Here is a 22,018-nt window from a genome sequence, read left to right as displayed (position 1 = left end):
ATACATTCAAAGAATCACGTCATTCCTCATTTAATGAAAGATAATTTTTTAAACGACTTAGCCAGCTCTGACATTCATGTGATTTCCCTCTACTGCATATGACCTTCATGCTAATTTTAATAGTTATCTTTTAACAAAAAAATAAATATAATAAAAAATAAATCACAATAAACTTTTTTTAAATATATATTTGGTGGCCTTAGATGTCAATTTTCTGTTGCTTATGTATCTCTTTTGCTGATTTACTATCTTTGAAGAGTATATTTGATTTCTAATTTCCGAAGGTTGGATGTCTAGACAGGGACAGACTAGTAAAAACAAAAAGCATCATACAGTATGGGTTTTTTAAATGCCACTCTTCTCACTAGAAAAAAATAAAGGAAAACACATTCTCAGAACAAATCATTTTTAAACATATTAATATATCAGTTGGGTTAACAAAACGATACTAACATGGCAAGTACATAGATGACACTGCCAGTAAAAGCGAATGAGTACAAAAGTCTTTGAACAGTATTACACTATATATATATATATATATATAATATAGAGTTTGCAGACCCAGTGGAGAAATTACAAATTGGTAAATGAATTGAAAACTTTGTTTTTTCCTTCATACATTCAAAATATTTTCTATTAAAACCCCACGTTACATTTTTTTTACATATTGCTCATTTTATATTACATTTATGCCAAAGCATGCTCTACCACTGTACATTTAACTATAATCCATCTCATTTTGTTGAAAAATGTTGAAAATGTTGAAAGATCCATATACGGATTATTCTCTGATATAAAAATATTGTATAACACCACTAAAGAATATTTGCAGTATGTTATTAGTGAGGCATTTCCGTTCAACAGAAGCTGGTCAGTGTCTTACTTCCTAAACTAGCACACATGATTTATTTTTTTAGGTTCATTATATAATTGTGCAGTATCATTCACATAAATAAATTTCCTGGCCAACAGTTTTGTATATGTAGTTTAAATACACAGCTTTTGGGCAGATAATTACCCTCTGGTATTCTCAGCCTATGTCCATTTTCATGCTCCTTGGTCTACTTGTTATCACTGGCTTTAATTTTCATGTTGGGGTCACAAACACAACGGCTGATTCTTTAACAGTCTTTTAGTCTTTTCCATACTCACTCGTGCGAAAGATTAAATTCTCTGCCTCCCCTTGATTTTTTCTACCATCATTTCTTCATAAAGAGGGTAAATGTCAGGCATGCCTGACTCCTACTGACACATCCATTCCAGCAGATGATTACCATAAGGAAATTGACACTTTAGTGTGCACAAGGGAATTTAATTTACTCCGACATCTTGCTGCATAATGTATCCCCAAAGAACGTGAAGCTCCGGATTGAGATTTTAAATAAATTTGACTATTAATGTGATTACCAATCTCGAACACTTCAAACTTATGCATCTGAATCAATTATGGATTACAAGTTGTTTAAGCCTCTAAAATGTGTGCTGCTTAAAGATCCATGAAATAACAATGGACTGCTCTCTTCTATCAGTCTATTCATAATTGGTACTCATTTAATTGAGCTAATGAATTATAAACGCTACATAAGCCTGTGGGAAATCTGATGAGCTGTTTTGGAAACTTGTATGAGTGTGTTTTAATACACTTCGTATAATGTAGTTCATACATTTTTTTTTTCTACTTGATTTTTCAAACTTTACTGCTTATGCAACTTTACCTATTTATATATTTTTTACATCGCCATTCACTGTATAATATTAAACACTTTTTATATTGTTTTATGTTAGTTGTATTTATGCCGTTTTGAGTAATTTATGGAATGACAGGATGCATTTGTTGATCTATTACGTGTCCATGCAGACAAAATACATTTTGTTTATATGTGAGGGACTTGTCCTGATATCCTTCCATGCTCCTGTCGTTTCAGACTACTTAATTTATGCTGAGTCAGAGGGATTTGTTGGTATCTCTCTGGTTTGGAAGCCCCTGTTCAGCTCTGGTGGTGTTGATTGGAGCCAGAGTACAGTATGCTGAGTCATGCCCCTTGTTTAACTTTCCTCTGCCTGGCCTCTGGCCTATGGAGTGTACCTACACAACACCTCCATGCTGTAAAGTTATAGACCAAAATAAAGCCAGGATCATCACTGGCATTGACAGTGCCCTTAAGACTTCTTAACAAATTCAACATGCAGTGAATGTACCCTGCAAACCAGAGCAGGTAATCCTGCAGTAGCAGGCCAATATCATCCATGTTTCCTCACTCACATAGACCAACTGCCTGTGAAAGTCCTCCTGGCTGACTGGAGATAAGAGCAGCGTCCTACTACACATGACTCAGCAGCTCAAACAGCAACCTGGGAGGGTCAAATATTAGGATCACTGGGAGAGAAAAGTTTTCAGGCATATTGCCTTCCAATGTAGCCATAAAGCAGTGTACTGGAAACATCATTTACAATATAATGACAAAAACATGGGAATTAAATGAGTCTATTTATTTCAACCAAACTTGCTCCCATTCTCATTATTTATTGAGAACTTCTATAAATATTAATGCGAAATGATATCTCTTGGAATAATTGCTAGTAGTGTCATCCGCACATCCATCTTGAGTCACATGATTAGTTTTATAATAGTAATAAAGAAGTGGATGAGGATGCCGATCATGAGATCATGCAACAAAAGCGAATAAAGGACCTAAATATGGGGACACGATTTTGTTGTGTGTAAAATATTGCTTTGCTTAATGAGAGGTTCTATCGATATCATTTTATATAAAATTAAAACAACTAAAAGATAGTCAAGTAATTTTTTTTTGTAAACTAAGACACAGTTCAATCGAGGTCACTGAGCCAAACAATGGTTTAACCAAAGAGTCATAAGTGTATTAGTGTGGAGGCTTTAATAAAAGGAGTGGGTGAAAGAGGTCATGTGGTTAGGTACAGTCTATAGAGTAATAGTGAATAAATAGCCACGTGACACTGTTGGCTGCAGGATGAGCATTACAATACTGTGCATTAAGGAAAATTGTTTTATATTATTAAATATTAACTACAAAAATGGAATTGTATGGGAATTTAGGAGCATTGCATAGATGTCTTGCTACTAAAGCCTTCGCACATGACGCACCTCTGGTGAACTGATGTAACTCAGCACGAATGAAGTCATCGCGATGAAGTGAGTGTGAAAAATAGGCTAAGGAACAAAAAAAAAAAAACCTTATTCTCATTAGCATATAAGGAAAACACACGATGTGTGAAGAATTTTAGTTTAAGTGACAGTTCAGTCATAAAATGCTTTGCTCCAAAATCCATTTGGAAGATGATGAATTTGGAAAATGAAGTACATTATATATATATATATATATATATATATATATATATATATATATATATATATATATATATATATATATTCCTTTATATCCTGAGTATTGTTAGTAAAGTCAGGTAACAAGAAGAGACCCTCAGTGCGGTCTCCATCTCTATATATCTCTCTCTCTCGCTCTCTTTCTCTCTTTCTCGCTGTGTCTCTTGAGAGAAACTAAATGAATAACCCATGAAGGGTCCACTCTGCTCATCCCCATCTCATGCATGGCTGCCAGCGCTACTCTACTGGCCGTCCTCTTTGACTGGCACGACGCAAAGCGAGGTGCCAAGGGCTCTAGCAGGAGCCGCTCGGGCCTGTGGAAAATAAAAGCTTGCGGGAGGTTTCGGCTGATTGCAGACGCGTGAGGCATGCTGGGCTGGAAGGAGGAAGTGCATTGGGGAGGAGGGGAGGGACCGCGCATCCCCAGCGCCGCCGCGCTGCCTCGGACTGCGCCACATGGAGCGGTGCGCGCCTGGAACAGCTTCATACTGCACCCGAGCCGAGGACTAACAGGTATGGACATCAACTCCACCGCGCTTTCACACACCCACACACACACTCGAGCGCCAGTCCGGGGTCCAAAGTCGAAAAAAAGTTCTTCTCGGAGAGTGAGAAAGTAAGCGGGCAATCTAGTGGAAAACTTTAGTCCTAAAGCAGGCAGCAGGTGCGCGTCACTTCTCCCAGTTTCTTCACAGCGTGGAGTGGTAGCACCAAGTTTCAGGGTTCTCCATCACTTTACCATGACCTTACAGAACTTTACAAAATAAACAGACTGGGTTAATTTTGGAGATGAATTTTCAATAGAATATTTTTCCCTCTGGTTTTCCAGAAAGGAATCGCGTCCCTATGAGATCCACATAATTGATTGGATTCCGAATATTTATTTCGGTCGTGTTAACGGCAGCCTTTACACACCAATTGCCAAACATATATTATCGTTATAAAACATCATTTTTGAAATAATCCTTGCTGAGAAAAATGCTCGCTTTTACTTTCGGAAGCGCCTCATACTGAGAGGCACCTGTTGCTCTTTCCGCTCTTTACACCCTTCATGAACACACAGAGTTTTCCCTCTCGCTCTCTCTCTCTTTCTCTCTCTCTCTTTTTTCTTTTTTTTTTTTAATTTCGTTAAACAAACTTGAAAACATATATATATATATATATATATATATATATATATATATATATATATATATATATATATATATATATATATATATTATGTATAGTCAATTTGGACAGCATTTTAATAAACCTTATTACAATTAATAATTGTTATCCTGGAATAACCTTATTCAAACCGAGCAACATATTTTTTCATAACATACATCCTGTGAAAATGAATGTAGTCGGTTAGATTAGGTAAAAATAAATAAATAGGCAGTTTATAATAATTAGCATTTTTTCCTTCAGTCTGGCATCCAAAACGAAGTCTACTTTTTGACTGGTTATTCCTAAATTGAGAACTTACTTATTCTGTCTAACTAACTTGTTGTCCGTGTTGAATCAATTCCAAGAAAAGACAAATGTAAAAAACGCGCACACGGTAATCGGAAGGAGCGCTTCTGAATATCTTCGGAATATCTTTTATTTCATAGTTACAACGGGTGTATTTTACAAATTGGAAATACACCACATATTTTTAATTCGCTTTGATTAAAAAAAAAAAAAAAAAACCTTCCCCTTTTGCTTCAGTTTTCAAGTTAGATATACTTATTTTTTTATAATGGTAATTTGCTGTATTTCATATCTCCTCATGAATTTCCGCACTCATCCTTACACAAACTTATAGGATGGCATGGGTAATAATATATTTTTACATAATATACATAACAAATACAAATAAAAAAATGTGAAAAAAAATTAATGTAGAGTAAGAAAAGAGAGAGAGAGAGAGAGAGAGAGAGAGAGAGAGAGAGAGAGAGAGAGAGAGAAGAGCTGAAGTTTTTGAGGGCCAGTGTAGTGAAGTGGAGCAGATGTAAATGAGTCTGTGCTGGAGTTTTATTTGAGTGAAAGCTGTGAGCTGCAGCTCATCATCATCATCATCTCACACTGACAGAGATCAGCTCGTCCAGTACTCTGCTGAAATCCCCACTGATGCAAGACCAGTCAGTCAGAGAAGAAGTTATTCCTACCCTTCCTGGGTTACTAAGTTTGCTCCCCCACCACCCCACAGCTAATTATAAATGTTAGTAATATTTTAGCTCAGAAGACCACCCATTCCCATCATCTCTGCGATGCTTGTAGCTCTTTATTTTTCCAGAAGTGCACGCAGTTTCTGCAAGGGGTGGAAATGCATCAGCAGTTAGATGCACACTTTGAAAATTAAAAACGTCAACAAAACTCCATTTACATTTACTCAATTTAGGGTTTACATTTATGAAGGGTAATGGCAATATTTATTATAAACTGAATTGTATTAAAAACACAGACACACACACACACACAGACAAACACATACACATTTGAAATTAAATGGAGTTATACATACACCACTAAATAATATTAAATGATAACACACATACATTTTAACTTTGATACAGAAAATTTTTTTTACAGAATTAAAAAAAAGGCTTCTATACACACCCCCTATCTGAATCTAAAATTCCTGCATAAATGAAGAATTTAAAAAGTACAATGAGACAGCAGCTAATTTTGTGCTGTGTGTAAACACTGTCTGGGAGTTTCAGGAATATCCCTGATATATTATTCAGCAGATGTATTTAGAAAACATGGAATTTACCAGACTTTTTTCAGTACAGTAAGTGTTCTATCCTTTTGGTTTCACCTCATGCAAAAACAAAATTCTTAATTCCACCATTACATAAACTTTATTGCTATTATGATTCCTCAGATCCAAATAATTTAGTTATTCTTATATTAAGCAGCTTTAAGTAGTGTTTTAGAAAAGTTGTTCTCACCTCTGTAATCCTCTGACCTGAGCAATGTCATTTTGTCTGTTTAACGGTTTTGCACCTCACAGTCTCCACCCTGCTCTGCTTGAGCTTATTTGTTGCGCTGCTTTGCTCTTCAGTGCAAACACACACACTCTCTGTGTCTCTGTAGGTTCACATATGCAAACGCCACTATGTCTCCTTACTCTCAGCAAAGTTACCTGTCAAATGTGCTACAGAAGTGAAGTCATCTTATCTCTACACATTCACACATACAAGAGCAGGAGAGCAGCATAAAAACAGTATAACAAAATGTTCCTAGTGGTTAAGCAGTAATCTAAAAGGGTTATATCACAGCCAAAACATTTTATTAACTGTCTCTTCTGAGCATATGATGTGTTTAGAGCAACTTGTTGACTAGCACCAGCACACTAATTTACATGATAAACTTCATTTTCTCTGAAATGTCTTCACATCATTAAGACATGATATTTTTGAGTCTCTGCCCCTATGATATGAAATGTACTATGAATAAAAAATATATCTGTTTGTACACATTTCCAGTAAAATATGAACTGAAGTACATAAATTATGATTGACGCCTACAGTTCAAAAATGTGTGTAGTCAAACCTAAATTTTTTGGCCAGGTTTCCCAGAAGCAGGGTAGATAGAAATCTTCGTTAGGCGGAGATGTGCTCCGTAATTTGAAAACTAAAACTTTAAGGAAACTTGGCTCACATTTACTGGCTAACTCATATTTACTTATGTATGTTTTTTTTTATAGACAGCTCATATGAAATATTAAAATTTCAATCTGCTCTGTCATTTCTACCTTTTTTTCTGGAATTAACATTTCGAAAATATATTATTAAATGAAAAAAAAAAAAACGTATTACAAACAGTTTTGAAATAAAAAAAAACAAAAAAGCGCATAAATTTTGTATACATAATCATAGACGTATTGACACACAATTTCCAGACCTACACCAGTACTGAGGAATCTGCCATCATGAGATGTATTAATGTCTCCACCCCCTCCTTTATCCACAGCATCAATATTTCCCTTTGCAATAGCTACTCAGCAGAGGGGGCACAATAGGAATACTGACAAAATACACTTAAACACACCCGCACACTTTCACACACATGCACGTATTCAGAAATGTTGTCCTGACAAAAAGCCTAAGTGTCGAGAATCGAAGATCGGCACATAATCACACTGAACAAGTCTAACCTTTAACTTACATTGCAGTACACAAGCACACCTCTTCTCTAGAAAAACACCTAATCTAATTTAATCTAATTAGGGAGTGCATACTGCTGTGGAGTCATCCACAGAAACGCTAAAGTCTTGTGACATACGGATCAAAAACTTGTTTCCCGGTATTTGTTCCAAATGTGTGGAGCCATCTGTCAGTGAAAACAGGAAGGCCTAGGTTCCCCTTCTCCCAGGGGCGCGCTTCAGCTTGCTTGGCTATTTTCGGGAGCTTCACTTCTCCCTGCGTGACTGCAGGGCCGGGTGCGGACCTCCAGTGGGAGCGTCTTGAAGTGGCAGCGAGAAGGCCGAGGCTGTTGTGCCCATCTGCTGCAAGGCCTGACGGGACCCTGCATTATTAATGGGGCCATGCGCACTGGTGACTCCTTCGATATGCAGGCCTGGCCAGAGGAAGCACTGCTCATTTTGCCTTGCATTCTCAAACACTCCTTTCTTTCCCCTTTGTCTTTTTCTCACACTTAAATCTTCTTACTTGTGTCATTCGTTTGACATTTTAATTTTTTCCTTCTTCTCTCATTCCCCTTCTTTCATACTTCCTCTCTTTCTTGAGCTCTCTCTTTCATTTACTCCCCCTGTTTTTCTTCCTCTCTCTGTCACCCCTCTCTCTTTCTCTCTCCATTGCTGTGTCCACTTCACCTTTTGTTTATGTCTACAGCTTGCCCGTGTGAGCGTGTACGAGTGATAGAGAGAAAGAGAGAAAGAGAGCCGGGCTGCCGGGCTTACCCATGCATGCTCAGTAAATTAGAGTGAACACGAGCGCCAATCAGCTGGCTATGCCAAACACCCGCATCCTCCATGACCCAGGGCCATCTAATTTTCTGCTTAATTTTGCTGCAGTCAGTTTGCATTTTTGGATGATTATGTGCTGGGAAATTAACAATAAATAACAAATGTGGGCTGAAAGGCTGCTCTTGAGTTCCCAACACCCCACCCCTGAAGCCCACCATCCAGTTGCTCAGTGTACGCAGACTGTCAGCCTGGGTAATGAAAATGTCTGTAGTTCTTTTGTAATGTAATGTGCAGGACAGTGGTGTCTGCTACTGGATGAGGAGTGTTATTGTAGCAGGTGATGGAGACACACAAAGAAAGGGCATTCCCCCTTTAATCACTAACTGCCCCCTCTTAGAGTGTTACATTTGCAACAGTAGGTGTTGATGAAACTGAAACACTTTTCTCTGAGTCTGTCCTTCTGCCTGTCTTATTCTGTCTATCTTACTCCCTCTCTCTTTCACTTGCTCCTATTAGAGTACCTACACAGGATGGAGACCGAAGAGGCACAGGAAATGTCCCAAATAACAGGTATAGCACCATTTCATGCATTTAGTGTAACACCACAATGTGGTAGGCCTCAGCATACCCAGATCTTACTGCTTCTCCAAAACGGCTAACATCCAGAAGGCTGATATATTGTGTGTTCAAGGCAAATGTTGCAATAAGCTCTTTCCTAGAAAAACAGGGAAACAAAAAGGAACAAGTCAAATACTAAAAAAAACCAAAAAAAAAACAGTAAACTAGAGGACAAATAATTGATCATTCTTTCCCAAAAGGTCCTGGCTAAACATATATGCCAAATCTATCTATCTATCTATCTATCTATCTATCTATCTATCTATCTATCTATCTATCTATCTATCTCTCTATCTCTCTATCTCTCTATCTATCTATCTATCTATCTAATCATCATATATAGTATAGTATATATAGTATAATATATATATATTGTGCTTTTATATATAGGGAGGGACAGCCCAACCACTAATGAGGGGGCAGAAGACCAAGAAGAGGCCATGCCTGTCCCTGAAGACCTGTCCACAAGCACAGGTCTCCAGCACAACAATCGTACTGACAAACCAACAGGTGGGTGGGACCAATGTAAAAAAAAAAGCACCTCAAATAATCCTTGCTTATGAATCACCTTTAGTTAATTTTTACACCAGCAGTCCATGCAATAACTTGTACCTGATGCAAACCTTAAAGTAAAAAGAAAGTAAAGCTAGTGTAGAAAAGTACAGTTTTTGTGCACTGTGAGATGAAAAATCAAATAATATATTAAATAAAAAGGTAAGCTTGCACTGTAAGCAAATTAAAAGCACAGTACAATTTTCTTTCTTTCTTTTTGTTTTGAAATACATAGAATTTTTATGAATTTATTTGTTAAATAAATGTGTGGTTTGATGTAACTTTGTAGTGGCTAATTTTAATGTCCTGGACCTTTAAAAAAAAAGCAGTAGTGTGGTTTATTTAGCCCCTGGTTTGCGTCCCCGCTTTTCTGCACATTGATGATTATGATTAGAATGTGTATGTTCCTTTTTCTCCATATTCAGAAACAGAAAGGAGAAGGCAGGAAACAAGAAACTTAAAATTCACACACACACAAAACACACACACACACACACACACACACACACACACACACACACACACACACACTGACAAAATTGCTTTGAGATATCAAAGACTCCGTTGGTTTATTCTTAAACAGCTAGACCCTATGCACTTATTAAGTAAGGAGATTTAATTTCTACACATATTTAATTATAGACTAAATTATTACCTTTATTTATTAACTGATATTGCTACATATTAATAGTTACATTTGCCAAAATGTTATCTTGATATCTCTTCAACACCTGGCCTTATGTGGTTCATTATATTCACTAGTTTTTGTGTTCTGGATGAAGACCGGCAGTCTCAGATTAAAAAAAAGATACTTTGCTGGACAAAATAGAGATTTCTCAGTAAGACATGGTATCTTAATATAAGGGCGACAAGAGCGCATGAGTATGAATTAGGTTAAGTAGAAGCAAAGTCTGTGATGTGGATAGGAATGGACCTGGCTAAGCTGAGGTTAGCAGATGGCCTGTTTAAAATCTTGATGTATTTTAGTTTAGGAATTTTCCCCTCCAGTAGTTCCAGATTAGCTTGCCCCAAACACTTTGAAGCTGTAGCAATTTGAAAAGAGAGAAAGAAAAAAAAATAAGATGTCAGAGGAAACTGAAATAGGATGTGCAAGAGTTTCCTAAGAAGAACTTGCCAGAACACAGTTTCAACACGCATATGGGGAGATAAAATGTTCAGGAGCAACACTAGACAGGCAAAGATGGCACTACATGCACACACACACACACACACACACACACACACACACACACACACACACACACACACACACACACACACACACACAAGAACACAAGACTGCACCTGCACATTTTGCCATGCTTTCACTTCAACTGACAAGCTACACCTACTTCACTCACACTCTCATATACACACATAACCCTTGTCTTCCTATCCTTGTGAGGACATTCCCCCATTGACATAATTATTAATATGATGTAGTGTAAATCGCACAAAAAAATAAAACAATAAAATAAAAACCTTTATTGACTGTGTAAGCAATCAGTGGATATCTTTATATGCTCTGGTGATCCATTAAGTGTTTCACTTGATGAGAAGTTGCTGGATTCCTCATAATTAAATAGCAGTTATAAAGTACTGAAATTGTGTCACAGGAACAGAAGTTTAGAAAGGCCATAACAAAAGTGCATTGTGGACAGCAGCATTTACGTGTCATTCTCTGTGACAGCAGAACACACAGATAGCTATTGATTAGTCATTTCACTTCTCACTGACACAGAGTCAGCATGATTCTTGAAGTCCTTACTATAACGTTCATCGTGCACTGCAACTGTCACAAGGAGAAATAAATGCTAATGAACTTTCTAAATACTGTTCAATTAATCTTCAGGATTGTTTTATACAAAATTTAATAATTAGAAAGTTCAACATTTGAGTAGGAGAAACTATTTATTGACATGAAGGAAATGCACTATATGGGAAGATATTTACATTTTTGTTTTAAACCTTATGGAATGCTGAACTTTATCTCCAGCTGTCTGACAAGTTACATGTTTGCGAGATAAAATGTTCTACTTCAGAGATTCGTATTTTGCAGGATAATGGGTTTTAAACAGGCTATTTGATACAGGCTGTAGATAATCTTAAATTTTGACGGTGTGTGTGTATGTGTGTGTTTCTGTGTGAGCGTGTGTGTGCACTGTCCTTGAAGATGTAATCAACCAGTGTGTGAGAGGATGTGACTATTATATCTTTGCAGTGCATCACTGCTTCTCAGATTAATGCAGAAACTTGGTAATGGAGCAGTAGCTATCTGTGCTGATCATTTACTACTGGGTTGCAATGTGCTATTCGATCAGGAGTGTGTAAGTGATAGAGGAAGGAGACGAGCACTAGAACCAGAATCGCACACGCTGTGATGGCTCAGGCTGTCAGTCTTTGCTATGCTCCTAAAGGTGGCATCTGAAAAAAAAAGTAAAATAAATACAAATAAAAACAAGCCCCATCTGTAAATGCAGACTGCAAGAAAAGGGTCACATAATGTCAGATGTCAGTTAATTTCAGGTCTTAATTCGTAAAAAAAAAAAAAAAAAAAAAAATTATAATCAATAATCTAAAGATTGAAAGCTGCTCTTAACTTGTTAATGTACAAAAAGCATTTTCCTCTATAAAACGTTTCAATTTTAGAGCACATACGATTAAGTTTTGCACAAATTATTGGTAGGTTGCTTCCGTGTCATTGCCATTTTACAGTCAAACATTTTGAAGTTCCTAAAAATGCAAAAGAAGCAGTGCTTTTTTTCCCTCCTTATCAAAGGTCGCATATGTGCAAGCGCACATGCACATATTCACACTGAGCAAAAGCCGTGGTTAAGTGTGTGGCTCCAAGGCAACAAGTACAAAGCTATTTTCAGTTTGATTCGACAGAAGCTGTGCCTTGAGATGTACATAGCTGACACCCAGTTTTACACATGTAGGACTATTGCAGTTATTTGGCACATCTGTCCTAGTGTTCATAGAATGTATTTTGCTGCAAATATCTCAAGCTTCGGGGTGACAGTGAAATGGCTCGGTGTTGTTTAATAGAGTTCAGGATAATGTGACAGGAAGTGACAGGAGTCATGTTGTAAGGAGGATGAAATGAGTCTAATGTCTACTCTCTTCTTCTCTGTACTAATGTAATGCTCTTTGTTTGTTCTTGCCTGTGGGTTGTGACACTTGCTTCCCAAAAAGGGTAAATTAGGATGTGTGACAAACATTATCTAAAGTAAAAGCTCCTGTTCCCATCTCCAGTTTAGTCACAACTTCCCCAAATCCATGAGAGATTTCAGCACACCAGCACACCAGCAAAGCTAGTTCCTTCTGCCATGCTTGGGTCACATATCTCTGGACAAAACAATGAACTATACAAGAAGAGGGAGTGTAAGTTGCTGTGACAGAATATATAAGACTATTTAAATATGGATCCATATGGATGGCTATAGATCATAACATATTCTAGTTTTCCCATAGGATTTTTTGCTCTGCAAAAACTGGGAAAATCATTTTAATAAATTCATTCATTCATTCATTTAGAACAGTGGTTTTACTATGTGACTTCAGAAAATCTTAAGTAGCTGAAGATTGTTAGTATATTAAAACTGCAGAAGAGCCTGTTCTCAGGATCATACCAGACAGAATGGAAGCATTGATCAGCAGCATCTTGCAGACCATGGCTCATGGAGAGAAGCACATTTGCTATCAGTATAGTGAGCTCACACATTTTCATCTTTGTGCTGACACTTGCTCAACTTCCTCTAAAAATGAGCTATTCTGTCTGGGTGCCTCTCCCATAGTGGTTTGTGGCCTTTTGTAGCAGCCTCTCTCTCTCTCTCTCTCTCTCTCTCTCTCTCTCTCTCTCTGTCTTTACATATTGTTTTTCATGATGTTTTAGATTCATATAATATTTTGGTTAAAATGAAGGTATTGTTAGTTGTACAGAATTGAGCACAACAGAACAAAGATACACTCTCTCAATGCATCATGTGACACATTTGCTGATCCATGTAGTGTGCATGAAAAAGAATACCTTTTGTGTTCCACAAAAACACTGTTTCAGTTGCACAGCTTTACAATTCCCTGTCTGTGCTTCCCTTTCTGTCACTTCTCCATAATTCTTGGCCTTGTTTTCTTTTCGGTTGGGCTGGCTCTGTTACTGAAGCTTCCCCTTTTCTCCTAGATTCCTATATTTCATTATTTCCACTTCTTCCTCTTCAGTGTGTACAAATGGATGTAAATGCATGAGGAAATCAAACATGGCACCATGACATGTTAACCACACAACCCAAACCCAGTGAGAACCGTTTTAGGCACAGGGCAGCAGTGTGAAAGCTACTGCATAAAAAAAAAAAAAAAAAAAAAAAAACGATTCACATGCACAAAAAAAACCCCACTAGCACTAAAATAATATTTTTGTCTTCAGAGTGAAAATCTTCAGACTGTCTTTTGTTTTTAGTTTAGAGCTAAATTAGCTGTTGTTTCCTTTCTCAAATTCTAACCCTTTCATGCATTAGAAGTTTAGATTGTTTTATTAGTCGCCCTAACTCCCTCATCTGTATAGTCTCACTTGCATTAGCATGAGCGTGTATGTATTTACCACGGTTTGTTGGTCTGGTTTACACCGCTGCTCTCCTCAGTTTCACAGTGCTTCCTGTGTCTCTGTTTCCTGTTTATCAGTCATTTGTTTCAGAGAACTGTGTTACTGAGAGAGATGGGGTATGGAGTTTGTATTTCCCAATTCCTGAGTGAGCGAACTCATATAAGAGTTTAATGTTCGGGTGCTCAAAAAAGAAATGTGTTTGTGTAGTGTGAGGAGAAGCCCAAATCATGATTGTTAGAAACTGGTGCTTTTATCTAGGTTAGATGAGTTTCTTTGCAACTTCTGCTTGAGAAGGTTATCCTTTAACATTTAAGGAAAAAATCACACGCTTTGTATTTTAGTAACCAAAAAGGGACACATATGCTCAGCTTTTTATTAAACATTATAATGCAGTAAGAACTTCACTAAAGCCTGTACACTGGATATAAAAATTAGACCCCTGCCCCAGGACTTAAACAATTTTCATCTATATTAGAAGAATAATTAAAGTGTTACAATAGCTTAGGTGATAGTCAGGGTGAGCATTTAGCCTGATGCTTCACTAAACAGGCCCACTGCCCTCTTTTTCCAGCCTGCAATATAAAAGTTGAGGCTCGGAGTGATGAGGAGAACGGGCTGGCCGCTGAGATGAATGGAGAGGAAGAGGAGTGTGTGGCCGAGGACTTGCGCATGCTCGATGGCTCGGGGGCCAAAGTGAACGGCTCCCACACAGGCCCAGACAGCAAGCCAGCACCCACCTACCCTATGGCCGGGGGCATCCGCCTCCCCAATGGGAAGCTCAAGTGTGATGTCTGTGGAATAGTTTGCATTGGGCCCAATGTGCTGATGGTGCACAAGCGAAGCCACACTGGTAAGCACAACTGCCATCTACTCTTCCCTCCCCTTAGTGTCACTCACACCCATAGCACAGAAGAGCTGACAGTGTGCAGGACTTGATAGGATGCACAAAACACTCAAGGCACATTTTGCAGCTGCAGAGCAGAAGAGCCCGTTGAGGAAGAGTGCAGTATAGTACTATGATTCTCACTTTTAATGAGGAGCTGCAGTGCATATTACAAGTGTCACTACTAGTCTTAAATCTGTCCATGACTTTAAAATAACAAATAAACCGAAGCCAAACTCATTAAAGCTACCAGTCTGTGGTTTACACTTCATTCTTAGTACAGTCAAAAGCTTAACCTCGCAACATAGGGGGAGTTCAAATGTTACTTTAGCTAGTTTGATGTTTTTAATGTTTTGTCTTGCACAGTAAATCTATTTAAACACAAATGTAAAAAGGGAATGGAGTAAATATCTCCATATCTAAATTACAGTTGAGGGCAACATCAACAATTAGGCTGGAAGAAACTCTGTTAAATTAAAACGATCAAAAGTATTTCGTTATTTTCTATCTCACTCAAGATTGGTATTCAGTTGTAATGAGCTCAAACCAGTGGTGGAGAACATTTTTCAAAAAGGCACTTAACTTCAGCGTTTGAGAAGCTAATGAAACCCAAAATGGAAGAAAAGAACTGAGGACTAATGCAAATGCAAACAGAACCTACAATAAAAGATATAATGAACTGCTTCCTATTTAAATATAAATATTCGCTGTTGAGACTGTTCTCCTAAAATGCTTTTTTAATGAGTTTCTTTTTTTTTCTTCCAGTAGTTTTACTGCTTCACTGGTGACTCTTATTTTATAGAGGGCCTTTGAAAAGAGAGGCATTGCATTAAAACGGTTCTCAGAGAATGCCACAACACGCGCACGCCCTGGATATTGGTTTATTCCAGAGGCGCTGATCAGGAAGAGTGGCTTTCAAACACAAAGCGTTTCCTTCGCTTTATTTAAATAAGCTCTTCCATTTGCATTGTGATGGGCCACCCTTATTTGAGAGTAGAAGAAGAGGGGGGGAAATGAGATTTTGAGATCAAATTGACCCAGGCAGCGGTGCATTACGAAGCTGGCAGGCCGAGTCGGAAAGGCTCGTGTTCGATCTGAGGGGCAGGCGGCGTGCACGCCACGGTGCACGGTGGGCGGGGCTTCTGGCAATGTTGGGCCTATTGCGCTTCGTAGCAGCATGTAGCGCTGTGACCCGAATGCACAGTACAAACAGGGCCACTGAGAGAGAGACAGACATAGAGACAGAGATATAGAGGCCTCAGAGCTGCAGAGACAGGCCCAGAGTAATCACTGTACGCTTATCATTTACATGCTCGGGGTTTGCCTGCGTGTAGCTTGTCCATGTAGTGCAAATGACTAACATAGCTACACGGTACATCTCATACTGGACTGAATTATAGATGGCACCAGAGTTCACAGCTATCACAAGACATAACCGATTTCTACCATTCACACCTATTATAACAGTGTAAATTATAATAGCAGTAGTAGTAATAATAGTAATACCAATAATCATAATAACAATAATACAGTGAGTCAAATGAAAAGCTTAAAAAGGTGACAAATTAGAATGAAATTGATTTTTTTTTATATGAATCTTGACACAATAATAATAATAATAATGATAAGGAGAAGAAGAACAGTTATGTAAAAAGCTTCTTCAGAAATGTCTATCAGCTAAATATCCCTTTTAATGGACACCTTGTTTTTTTCCTTTTGCTGATCTTCGTTTCCTAAATAGGAAGTTGAATGTTTTGTAGTGTTTATGTTGCTCAAATATACACTTCACCTTTTTTTTTTTAGGTGAAAGGCCTTTCCAGTGCAGTCAGTGTGGAGCTTCTTTCACTCAGAAAGGCAACCTGCTACGCCACATCAAACTTCACTCTGGAGAGAAACCCTTTAAATGTCACCTATGTAACTACGCCTGCCGCCGCAGAGATGCCCTTACCGGACACCTTCGCACACACTCGGGTAACTGAACACTTCTCCCAGTGAACAGCATGCTATTAAACACTGCACTAATAAATTATCTTATTTGTGAGCTGATTTAGAAAGAATGCAATCTGAACACATGGTTCAGGGAGAAAAGAAAAGCATATTAAACACCGTCATTTTTCTTTTCAACTGACAGTTGGAAAACCCCACAAGTGTGCGTACTGTGGACGCAGCTACAAACAACGAAGCTCGCTAGAAGAGCATAAAGAGCGATGCCACAACTACCTGCAGTGCATGGGCCTTCAGAACAGCATCTACTCAGGTCAGTACAGATATGTTCCTTTATTCATACTAAATCCAGACAATTTTAACAATATTCTATAATAGTATAATATCTAATAATGTAGTCTTATAATGTAGGCATATATTTCCAGCTTTTGAAAGTCTTTATATATTCAGTTTATAGATGTAAATTTTTTTAATAATATTTTACAGATTATACCATTCGTTTAGATTTTTGCGATTTACTGCATGACTTGGCTGAGAAGGCTGTGAGGCACAGAATAATAAAAAATTATAGAGATATTATACACTTAATGGCAGAAACCTAAGAAAAAGGTTGTTTTTTTTTTTTAAACGAGAGAGGTGTCAGGGGTTCATTACAGGTTTAAAGAGGCAAAATGTCAGTGCAGTTTATGTCAGAGTTTATGTCAGCCCAAAAGGGACAGGTCTGTATCTCTGAATCTTATACGTGATTTTTCTGTCTTGCATTTTATAGTGAAGGAAGAGAACAGCCAGAGTGAGCAGAGGGAAGACTTAAACCTGGCTGCGTCTGAGAGAGCCTTGGTACTAGACAGAATAGCAAACAATGTAGCTAAGCGTAAGAGTTCTATGCCACAGAAGTTTATAGGTAAGAGTGGCAGTTTACTTTTTCTATTTTTTTCTTCAATAAAACAAGGATTATCTAACTGCACTGTGTGATCGTGGTGGTATATAGTGGTCATATGACAATATGGTCATGCTACATAATTATGTACATTATCTCCTTTTTAGAAATATAAATGTTATTGATATATTAATTTAATTTTCCATTTGGATGTTTTAACTGTACGCATGGTGACCTATTTTTAGCTTTTACTTACCGTGTCTCTGGGAAAAATTTAAGATTTCGTTATTTGTCTATATATGATACAATGGAAACAGTTATTCTTTTATTATTATTTGAATGATATTTTTTCAGATTTGTATGTCTTTTATAACAAATTCAAATACCATTAACAGTTACTATGCCAGCTATTGTGTCTTTTATATGTAACAGGCAGGAAAGTTCTTCCCTTTTTCATATAACTTAAAACATGTCCCATTCTGTGTGGCTTCCATGTCAATGTTCTCCATCTCTCTTCCTCGTACTCTTTGTTAGGCGAGAAGCGCTTCGCTGACCTCTCATTTGAGAGCAGCTCGGGTGAGATGATGCAGCCATCAGCAGTGATTGACCAGGCCATCAACAGCGCCATAAACTACCTGGGAGCTGAGGCTCTACGGCCGCTGGTTCAGACCCCACCAGGCTCTGCCAGCGACATGGTTGTCAGCCCCATCTACAACCTGCACAAGGGCCAATCAGCTGAGAGTAATGGCTTGTCAGCTAAAGATAGCGCAGCCGAGAACTTGCTGCTGCTTTCTAAATCCAAATCTGCAATTAGCGAGAAAGACGGCTCACCCAGTCACAGTGGCCAGGACTCCACCGACACTGAGAGCAACAATGAGGAGCGAGCAGCTGGGGGAGGAGGAACAGCGGCAAGTGGTCTCATCTACCTTACCAATCATATGGCCCCGGGTGCACGAAATGGAGCTTTGCCCCTGGTGAAGGAGGAGCAGAGGCACTATGAGTCTCTGCGGGCTGTGGGCATGGAGCTGGGCATGGCAGTGGCTACAGAGGGTTTTAAAGTGTTGAGTGCTGAGGGTGAGGAAGTGAGGGCATATCGCTGTGTCCACTGCAGGGTGCTCTTCTTGGACCATGTCATGTATACCATTCACATGGGATGCCATGGCTTCCGAGACCCCTTTGAATGCAATCTATGTGGCTACCGCAGTCAGGACCGCTACGAGTTTTCCTCACACATCACACGTGGAGAACACCGCTACTGAGCAGACACACAGATACACATTGAAAGATCTTATCCATATAGAAAACCAGCACACAGACAAAAATAAACAGTCATCAAATATACAACATATGCAGAATGTTTTTTAATGCATAGTATGAACACTGTGTGCATGCCGAAAAGATCGATTATTAATTTAATATACAATGATTAATGTAGACAGATGTAAATATAATTCATTGCCATGTCTATTTTTCTACAACTGTGTGAGTTACTGATGAATACAGTATAAAACTTTTAAAAAGTTAGTAGTACTGAACAGTGAAATTAAAATCGAGGCAAGATTGTTGTTTTAAGAAGAACTCTCCAAAATGTTTTATTGGATTCACAGCATAAATTGACTGGGATTTGAGAGAAAAACTCTCCATTTATTTAGAAGAACAAATTATATTTGCATTCATGGGCAATATTGAAGAAAACACAAAATCTGTGTGTAACCGTTTTGGCTTAATTATCAATTTGGATACTAAAAACAATTAGTACTCACCTGTGCTATCTGTAAATATACAGACAAAATTCTTAAATACATTTTCCAGTGTTACTTGTGATGGTGAAAATATATGGCAGTAATGATTGTACCCATTACCAATTAAACATTTGGACACACTAGTCTAAAGGTATGCATCGTAGTTTTAAAGATTGTTTGATACAGCTATTGAAATTTGTAGAAGTTGCTTATATAAGGAGAGGCAGTTGACACAACCTGTCTATTTGCAAGCTTAAAGAGAAACCTCCTGGTGTCATGAAGCTGGTTTGAAGATTTTTAAAGATCTGCAACTCTTCATCAAGAGCTGAAATCTAAAATAGTTTTCATTTGTTTAACACGTCTGTTTTGCTATGAAATATTTTTTAATGTGTAAAAAAAAAAAAAAGTTAAATGAAAATGAAGGAAACCATTCGATGAGCTAGTGTGCCCAAACGTTTGACTGGAAGTGTACTTCTTGTATCAGCAGTATTGAGAACTTTACTCGTCTCAGAGATCTGTACTCCCCTCTTGCTGTATGTATTATGAACACATTTTGGTCCGTTGTATTTCTTTTTTTAATCTTTGTGGGGGGGTTTTTTGTTTTTTTGTTTATTATTATTTAACTTTAGACTTTTACAGGATTGGATGCATACATACATTAGCATCAGCAATGCTAAAACATGCTTGCAAAATATCAATAAAAAAATTACATTCAACCATTGCTTCTGTATTTGTGTTTTTTGAAAACTATATTAGATAATGCTTTGTAATAAAAATGAAGAATACATTTCAAATATATTTTTTTCTATTTAAAAAAAACAAGCAAATCAACAACAACATTTGAACCTGCAAAAGATGTATTTGAATGTGAATGTATTTAAAAAAAAAAAAAAAAAAGATTTAGAGCAAAATTTTTTTTTCCCATTATGGATGCAATTCCATACATTTGGGCATCATGTAGAGTAGTTTTTAGCTAGTCATTGAAGAGTCTGGGTTGGATGATAGGGCACAAAGGGCATAGCTATAAACATTATCTATATGTTTGAGGGAAAAACAGTGTGGAATTTATCAGCGTTTACTCTGTGGGTTCCATCGACTTGGCACACCTACTAATTAACATCATCTAGACCACGTCATGTGTGTGCACACTTGCTCTTCAAAAATGCGTTAGGCCATACACACACACACACACATCCAGATGGCACTGGTGTGATTGGGTGGAAACGGGAAGCAGCTGTAGCCAACGCAGTGTCCCCACGCTTCAGTGGGACCTAACGGTGGAGACAGCGCATTTGCATGAGAGGGATAATCTGGCCAGCACCCACCCCTGACTGTCTCAATCCAAGATCTCACTTCTCCTTTCAAACCCAAACTAATGCTTCTTATTGAGACCACACAACTACTTTACAACCAAAAAAAACTCTTGAATATATGATATGCAACTTTCCAAAAAGATGTTTCCTTGTTGCTGCGCAAGGATAGACACATAATACAGGCCTGTGGTGCCTTTCTATATTTAATGTATTTAAGTGTTCTTTATTCTATCCAGTCCAGCTACAGTGGAATTCTGGGTATTTTGTCCTTACAGTCCAGCTGTGGTCTGCCCCTGCTGCACTGACAGCTTTCCATCAGTCCTCTGGGATACGCTCACTACTTTCACTGCTGGCTAGTTTTACAAAGTTCCAATACTGTAGCCAACCGCATGACCCTAAAATATTCATTAACCGACTTGACAAAAAAGATGAAAAATAAATGAAGCACTTTTTTTCATGGTCTTCCAGTTTTTCTAAGATTGTTTCATAAAATTTACATGACTGGTTCATTTCAAGTGAGTACAGTCTATAATCAGTGTCACTCTGCTAAAGCCAAGGAGCTCGACTACACATTTTCAACACTTGAGATGTCTTAGAAGTGTTAAAACTTTTCCTTGGGTCCTGTCTAAATTATATCATAGGTTGCTGAGAGGATTTGCACAGTTAAAATGTATTGTATTCTCTAACAGTTTTGTGTACATGAAAAAGTCTTGAATCTTCGAATCCACTCAAAGAAAAAGCGTCACAACGCTTATCACTTAGTTCCATTTTCAGAAACTAGTTAACTGTAGATTACCTCATGTATGTGGGCATTTCCTCAATTCAGACACATAGCTATGGATATTCCAAATATAAACCACCAAATGTCTAACACATGAAAACTCATTCCTGAAAAGTTTCAAAGTGAAACAGAATGACTTTTATGTGAGACAATTCATATGTATGAATTTTTAAATGGTGGTTTTATGTAGAAGTTTTCATTTTCTCTAAAGAATACCATTGACATTAGAGTAGGAGGAGAGTAGGAGGAGAAGTCCAGAAAAAGTCTGGACTTCTTGTATGTCTCATGAGTTTAGGAACTACCCGTACTGCCATAAAGAGTTGGTTTTCCAAAAACAGAACATGCTTTACACACAAAACATTTGATCGTATTTACAGTCATAGGTACAGAAAACCCAAGAAATACAGCATATGTAAATAATACAATTGAATATTTAGTTATTAA

The 22,018-nt window shown here is 37.7% G+C and overlaps 1 protein-coding gene and 1 long non-coding RNA gene across 5 annotated transcripts; one reads left to right on the top strand and one right to left on the bottom strand.

Annotated features, from left to right (window-relative positions):
• Positions 1-3,530: 3,530 nt before the first annotated feature.
• ikzf1 (IKAROS family zinc finger 1 (Ikaros)) lies at positions 3,531-20,196 on the top strand. Of its 4 annotated transcripts, XM_046874035.1 has the most exons (8): positions 3,533-3,877; positions 8,781-8,834; positions 9,273-9,392; positions 14,606-14,884; positions 16,721-16,888; positions 17,049-17,174; positions 17,631-17,762; positions 18,273-20,196. In XM_046874035.1, the coding sequence occupies exons 1-8, from the start codon at positions 3,733-3,735 to the stop codon at positions 18,995-18,997; spliced, it is 1,749 nt and encodes a 582-aa protein (XP_046729991.1). In that variant the 5' UTR covers positions 3,533-3,732; the 3' UTR covers positions 18,998-20,196. The 4 variants fall into 4 exon arrangements, with proteins under 4 accessions (XP_046729999.1, XP_046730016.1, XP_046729991.1 ...); XM_046874043.1 differs by lacking the exon at positions 17,631-17,762 and having other exon boundaries at positions 3,531-3,877; XM_046874052.1 differs by lacking the exon at positions 14,606-14,884 and having other exon boundaries at positions 3,534-3,877.
• Positions 5,089-8,774, bottom strand: LOC124401639. The gene is made up of 2 exons (XR_006928596.1): positions 6,286-8,774; positions 5,089-5,642 (listed from the first exon to the last, which is right to left on the bottom strand). It is a non-coding gene; the product is annotated as an uncharacterized LOC124401639 (long non-coding RNA).
• Positions 20,197-22,018: the final 1,822 nt, after the last annotated feature.

The sequence above is a fragment of the Silurus meridionalis genome, chromosome 2 (genome assembly GCF_014805685.1).
Source record: "Silurus meridionalis isolate SWU-2019-XX chromosome 2, ASM1480568v1, whole genome shotgun sequence".
Classification (NCBI taxonomy): domain Eukaryota; kingdom Metazoa; phylum Chordata; class Actinopteri; order Siluriformes; family Siluridae; genus Silurus; species Silurus meridionalis.
Note: the sequence above shows the minus strand (reverse complement) of the source record. Positions and strands in the feature narration are given on the sequence as shown.